This window comes from Notothenia coriiceps, unplaced genomic scaffold (genome assembly GCF_000735185.1).
Source record: "Notothenia coriiceps isolate Sejong01 unplaced genomic scaffold, NC01 NC01_scaffold00019799, whole genome shotgun sequence".
Classification (NCBI taxonomy): Eukaryota; Metazoa; Chordata; class Actinopteri; order Perciformes; family Nototheniidae; genus Notothenia; species Notothenia coriiceps.
The window spans coordinates 178230-185777 of NW_011352500.1; the positions used below are offsets into that span (position 1 = coordinate 178230).

Sequence of the window (7548 nt, forward strand, 5' to 3'; positions counted from 1 at the left end):
ACAACCGGAAAAAATGTGCCTCTTCCTTCAGACTTCCTTACAGAGCCCCTCCTCCAACACACCATGCAACACACACGAACGCGCACATGACCAATGAGGGCACGAGATAAGTTTGTGCACAGATGGAAGGCTGACAGGCAGGTAGGCCATCCAGTAGGCTTGTTTGAGACAAGTGAGACCTGCGGAGACCTGCGCAATTGTGATCAACGTCTTGCTAGTGCGTTGCATGATGGTTAGTCATTTTGTCCGACTTGCTCTGGAGGCTCGCCTACATGAGACGTTGAAATCTCGCGGGACAAAGACGCCCGCAGCCTTGAGAGCAAGGCGCGGCGCGGCGGCGCAGTTCCTCTCCACGGGCTGCGGAAGCGAAATGCTTGATGGGAAACGACTCGCTGGTATCTCGAGCTGAGCGCTCATTGGTGGTTTTCACCACGTGCTGGGGATGAAACTCTCCAATTGGCTCGGCAAAAGTTTGTTGTTGTTTTGTGTCAGTTTTACGTCGCCCCTTCCATTCACACTTTTCATCATTGTTCCACAATGTTTATCATCATGAAATTAATATCCATATATGTTATACTATACTTGCACTGCTTACCGTTTTCATACTTATATATCTTAGCATATTCATACACACTGTTCATACTGCTCACAGGCTGCTGTGTATATCTAGTGTATTCATACCCCTCACTGTTTATTCATCATATATTTTATCCTGTAGATTGTGTACATTACTTTTCACTTTACTGCTTGTTGCACTCCTGGTTGGAAGCTAAACTGCATTTCGTTGTCTCAGTACCTGTAATATGTGCAATAACAATAAAGTTGAATCTAATCTTGAGCAGGAACAAATGTATTTACTTAGTACATATCTGACATTAACGATTAAACACGTGTGCATTCTTTATAAATGCAAACCGAGTCAAGCCGACTCCGGCGGTATGCACCTTAAAGTGGTTTGCAATCCGCCAAAAAAACAAGAGTAGAAGAAGAGGCCGACTCGGAGCTGTCCGACTTCAGGCGAGCTTTTTGAGACCTCCCCCGGCTGCGATCGGCTATTCTCGTCTACTTTCGAGGCGAGCCGCAACGCGTCTCAAACAAGCCTAGTGTGTGTGAGCTGCTGGTGGCCGCAGGCTGGGCACGTGAGCAGTTTATTGTGGCTGTGTCATTGTGTGTGTGATCTAACATTGGGTTGATCAGTTAATAAATGCACCGTCGGGTTATATCTTTGGGTTCTCTGCCTCTGCCTCGTTGCTTGGTCGGGCCGCTCAACGGTCAGTCTCACAATACTGCGGTTTATTTGCCTCACACTTGTCCTGTTCTTCACAACTCGGTGAAATGTGAAATATTGATATAATTCAGTGTGACTAACCTTCCCGAGTATATCGTTACTTCTGATGTCCCTCCAGAATAAACATCCAGAAATCCACTTAGGCATGGAAAAAAGACGCCTGAGAATCATCATGTCATAGGTTATTTTTCTTTTGTATTACTCCAGTGACGTGAACATAGTTCAACTGCAAATAGATAATTCTGCTTACTTAGTGAACAAATGTAGGGGATAAAAAAACATTTGTGTGTGTATATAAACAATGAAGGGTAGGCCTACGTTAGTAACAAAAGCCACACTAAATAATTCCTTCCCCTTGCATGTCCTCATAATTTCATTTTAGCAGTTGTACTTTTCGAAAGAATTTACTTCAAAGAGTGTCAATTCATTATTTTTTTATTGTGCTCTGACTACAAGATCTTATTTTCTGCAAATAGTACCAATGACAGGACATGAAATGATTAGGAAATTACGTAAAATAAAGTGCAACCTCAGCTGGTTTTTGGCAGCGACTCTGAAAGAGACCGGTGTGAAGGCTAACCAAAGCTGCAGGGTTTCTGACTGTTCACACAATTATTCAGACACTGGCACAAACTGATCGGTGCTCATATTAACAAAAAAAGACATCGTTAATTTCCGGCAAAAATAAATTACAGTTAATCAACTTTGACAACTACAAATAAAAGTAGCAACAATTAAGACAGTAATTATGACAACAAAAAAGCTGAGCATTTTGTAATTGATTGATATGTTTATCACAGGACCCTGCGGAGACAAACTGTTCTCCACCCTGACGCCTACAGCTGCTGCTAAATACTTCACTTACACATCAAAATGTGGTACCAGACGTTAGCAATACTAGAAGTTGATGTTCCGAAGAAACAACTACCTTCTCGTTGTAGAATTTAAGATTAAAAGCAACAGTGACATGTTGGACCGTCCTCTTGTTCTCCCTCTAAACTAAGGCTATGTTCATTAGCTTTTTATGGAAACCTACCTTCTCTAATATTAGGGATAGCTTTCAACATTTATAAGTAACACAGGTTATATATAAATATTACTTACTTTAAATGAAGAAAAGGGAACATTTTGGCAGTTTAGAATATTAGCCAATTTAAATGTTGTCTTTTCAACCAGCTAGCTGTTAAAGCTAAAGTACTATGCTAGCTAAGAATAAGGTTGCAGCAGGTGTTCATCAATTCAAACGTGCTAACGTGAGTGTTAACTAAATAGATATATGTTTCTAAATATAATCTACTTTGGTGTTGTTGAAGGGGTTTTTCCGTCAAATAAGCTAGGCTAATAGTTTCCTTTCAGTCTTTGTGCAAAGCAAGGCTAACCAGAGATGAAACTGATATCTTAAACGGCTAAGTGAAGATCCCTTTACTTTATTTGTCAGTCTGTTGCTTTTATTGACGTCTACATCTAGAAAGCCAATATATAATCTCCACGGATCATTGTTATTATAATCTTTCTTTCCATGATAACATCATGTGGAAGACACTGTATCTGTTGCCGGGGCCACAGGGGATCTCCAAGCCCACCAAGTCCTGAGAATCATCTCCATGGAGACACATGAGCATTAACATTTATATAATGTTCTCTTTTGTGTGTCAGTATGGATTTATTACTGGAAGAAAAATGCATTTGTATGAGAAATTAAAAGTTTATCAAAATATAGCACTTTTTATGAGAACCGAATAATTAAATCAAAAACTTTAACTTAACTGTGATTAAACAGAACATTTATGGAAAACTTCAGGATATGTTTTGTATACATACTGTAGGGACACTTTATCACATCAAACAGTGTCTCTATTACGGATCATAGTTTTCAATGTTCAGTTTGTTTTTTGTTTAATATAATTTTCTAAATAAGAAACTTAAGATTTCTCTGAAAATGTTGAACTGAAAACAATAAACCATGGACATATTCCACAGAAAAAAGACATGTGCAATCTGATAACGAAGTATTTTTAAATTTGTAGAAGTCTGGGACTGCAAATATGTTAGTAACATTTTTCAATTAAATTGAAATTAAATATTATATTTGTGCCAAAGATGTAAGAGATATTTTAAATTAAAGTCCCACATTTCCATTACCATGTTTGAAAATACAGTGTTCTTCCATTTTGATGACTAGTTTTCTTATCTATAACAGCTGTTTCTGTTTTAGTGTTGGAACAATCAGTGGTGTTAAAGTCTACACTCTCCCTTCTGGTGGCTTCCATATTTAAAGTAACTCTTCCTCTGAGGCTAACACTTCACCAGTCTTGGACCACAGAGGAGATGATAAGCTAACGTGAGCAGCAGTGTCAGAGAAAACATATTTCCCCTCCCTTTTGTTCCTCTGGATTATAAAGTTGTCTATGTGTATGACTGCATTCACCAGCACAGGTTGGATTTAAATGTTGCTCCAACGTGACTCCATATTGATAGTGTTTTGTTTTTAGATGTTATTCTGAGTTGGTAGTGTGTTTAGTAACAGAGTTTTCTTAACCTTTCTGTCTGGGGATGCCATGTACAAGTATTTCCATTTTTGTGGTTAGCACTAGCTAACTAAAACGTATTTGAGACCGTTGGATGGATTTGCCATTTTGTCATTCATGTGACTCAGATGATGAATCCCAGACTCTATGGTGTCACCATGAGGTTATGGTTTTGGCTAAAATATTCCATCTATTTTATGGATAAGATGTAGTTCAAACATTCACGCTAAAATGTGTTATAGTTGTCGAGTTAAAGATGTTTTGGTGTCACATGTTTCTCAGGATCACATCTATGGCCCCCGACCCCAAAGTTAAGAAACTCTGTTTAAGGTATTAAAGTAAGACACACAGACATCGGCGTTTTCACCCACAGGAAGTGTGTGTGTGTGTGTGTGTGTGCGTGTGTGTGTGTGTGTGTGTGTGTGTGTGTGTGTGTGTGTGTGTGCGTGTGTGTGTGTGTGTGTGTGTGTGTATGTTGACACCGTCTGATGCTGTTGCTTTGTTTTTGCAAAATGGAAAGTTCAGAGTTCTTGATCCACAATTATTTGTAGTCCAAGAGTCAAAAGAGTGTGTATGCATGCAAAGTGTGTGTGTGTGTGTGTGTGTGTGTGTGTGTGTGTGTGTGTGTGTGTGTGTGTGTGTATGTGTGTGTGTGTGTGTTATGACAGGATGTCCAGTGTGACGGTTCCTCTCTGTCTCTTCAGGATGCTGACGGCCTGCTCGTGCGTGGCCCCCTGCAGACTCTCTCCATTCACAGACAGGATCTGGTCTCCTCGTTTCAAACGCCCGTCCACAGCCGCCGTGCCCTGAAACACACCAACACACCACCATGCTGCATTAACAGTGTTGGGGAGACACTCATTACATACTTCCTTCCTAGTTTTTCATTGGTTCTCATCTGTCCTGCCTGGGACCAGCGGGTAGTATGGGCAGTGAAAATGCTGACAAGATGCCAGTTGCCTAGTCTAAAACATTAAAAAAAATGTATGTAATAAATTGCATTAGTTTAATGGAGTTAGCCAAATAGTTTAATTACTTGTTAGTGTTACTATTTCAAGGGCTACTAATAATCTGAAACCTTTTACATTGCATTTCCCAACAGTGGCTATTAATAATAACAATAATAAAACAATTCCACAACCTCAAAGTTCAGGTTTCTCATTTTAAAATCTATGTTTGTCAAGTTTATTTGTATTTCTTAGTAAAAGAATGTGAAGCTTTTACAGTAGCTGTTACATGGATATATTTACACTCAAATGTATATCCACTTAATGCAGGTGGAACAGTAGCAAAGTGACAATGGTAAAGTTAGCATTCTAATATCTGAAGAGCAGGGCGACAATTTGGAAGATTTAAATTACATTTCACAAACGTCAATTTATGAAACATTACACTGATTACGTTTGACTGAATAACGTCAGTTAGCTTAGCATAATCAGACTTATAAATAACTATAAAACCCACAGTTTTCTCCATATATGCAAACAGCAGTTACAAAGATGAATCTGTTTAAACTCTAATCTGGGAAGTGATGGATTAAATGGAACCTCGTGCTTTTGCTAAAGTCCAGACCTGTTAGCCTAGCTTAGCATGAAGACTGACAGCAGATGGAAACAGCTAGCCTGGCTCTGACCTTGCTAAAGACGGTCTTGACGTAGATGGGCAGGTCTCCATGTGGACTGCCGAATCCTCCAACGATGCTGAAGCCAAGTCCCTCAGATCCTTTCACCAGACTGATGCTGCGGGGCCGTGGGGACCTGAGGAAGAGCGTGGGGGGGTCAGATACACTGGGGCACTACAGTATTGTGTGTGTGTGTGTGTGTGTGTGTGTGTGTGTGTGTGTGTGTGTGTGTGTGTGTGTGTGTGTGTGTGTGTGTGTGTGAGCTCACTCTGGCTCGGCTGTGTGTGCTGACAGAATGGAGCCGCTGGTCAAACTCTCCACCTGAGTGGCGATGGCGCTGATGTTAGTGTCTGCTACCACCTGAGACACACACACACACACACACACACACACACACACACACACACACACACACACACACACACACACAGTAAGAAAGATAGTGTGTCAGTTGTTTAAACTGAATTTAAGCGATTTCATCCAAAGTGGCTCTCCAGTGATTTTACAAGTTTAGAGCACCCTTCACAGCTTTACTATCCAGGAAACTATTAGGACATGTTTCAAAATCATCTGTCCTTCATTAAAGATCAGGTATTAAACTGTATTTCAACAATATATTATAGGTCTCAGATATAAAAAATATATGTCTGAAGTTTTCTGCTCAAAACACCAAACAGATTGTCGCATGCCATAAACCCCTCTGTTTCAGCCCTGTTCTAAAAGTGCTGAACACTGCGGAGGAGAGGCGTATCACATGACACAGACACACAGAGCGGCTGCGGGGGCCTTACAGTAGTTGGTTTGTTGCTAATGCCGTAGCCTACGACCCAAAAATGACGTAAACTATGAACTTTTACGTCGCGTATGAACCGAAACCTTTTCGCCCGTTTTTTGAGCAGCGTTCACATACTTGGATCAGGACGGAAAGAGAGACAACCTTTTTTGCTGAACATTTCTGATTGTCTGGGAGACATGTCATGCTTTTCTGGTTATTACCCGTCCCCTTGTGTGTTATGAAGGTTTTTATGCATGTAAACGGTCTGCAGAGTCACAAACCCTCAAAGTAGACATCGCTGGGACACTATATATCCTGCCACTTTTGTTGTATAGCAAAAATTTGACCTCTCTATTTTTTTTATCACGTATTTATTTTATCATTTTTTTCTAACTTACTTGTGTTTTCATTTTATGCAATGTACATAAACAAAACCAGATACCATCAATAACATAAATACAAGAAAGTATGAATAAAATAAAAAAATAAATAATATATTACATATATGCACTAAGGATTCCCACATACTCAAATGGGGGAGATCAGAGTCATAAGACGAATTTCAACGTGGTCTAAAACTTTCGTAGAATGTGGGGAGTTTCTTAGCCTTAACTCTTGGCAATTCTATTGGCCATTAAGGCTTTTCACCTTAGCCTTAGTCTTAGCCACCTTTAAGTTTTTCTATGGGTTGAGATCAATCTATCTAGTACAGTACCGGTAAAGGTAGACACTAGTATTAGGAACAACTACCAATGATCTTATCTAAATATTAAAACATATAAAAGGTTTGAAGTAGTAACCAAGAGTATGACTAGAGACATTTGATACACATAAAGTGACTTAAAGTGAGAGAGGAAATTGCCGGAGCAACATCGAGGTTATCAGGTCGGAGGTGGGAAGGGACACTCGTGTCACACGAGCACTAACTACCTGCAACACTTAAGCACGACTCGACTCGTGTGGTGTTTCAGTCGGCTTCATTTGTGTATAACATTCACACCGAACTATTAACTATTCTTTTTCCTAACTATTAGCGACACCTTACCCAGACGTCTCTCTTGAAAGCTGCGCAAGGTTTGACAGGGACAAATAGTCGGACGTAGTCCTCCTTATTAGGTCGTCTCGACGACGATGACTCACACACCACAATGGACTCCTTCAGACACCTAACCAGTTAAACCTGTTAGGTCGGACCAAGTATACGAAGAACCACGCACCACTGAGCCCACAAAGTCAATAGCAGATGTATATCAGGTCCTTCTTGTAATTCTTTTTAAGAGGTATGCTCACAGCAAAACCCGCGCCAGAAAAGACACCAATCTCAACATGAAGGGAT

General features: G+C 40.2%; 1 protein-coding gene across 4 annotated transcripts in view; it reads right to left on the reverse strand.

The window, feature by feature from the left end:
• Positions 1–1705: 1705 nt before the first annotated feature.
• Positions 1706–7548, reverse strand: part of LOC104952322 (multiple PDZ domain protein-like) — a 33239-nt gene continuing 27396 nt past the window's right edge. For all 4 annotated transcript variants that reach the window (XM_010779133.1, XM_010779134.1, XM_010779135.1 and 1 more), the window contains 3 exons: positions 5706–5797; positions 5450–5573; positions 1706–4622 (listed from right to left, as the gene is read on the reverse strand). In XM_010779133.1, coding sequence (XP_010777435.1) covers positions 4476–4622; positions 5450–5573; positions 5706–5797 — 363 coding nt within the window. In that variant the 3' untranslated portion in view covers positions 1706–4475. The remainder of the gene's footprint in view (positions 4623–5449; positions 5574–5705; positions 5798–7548) is intronic.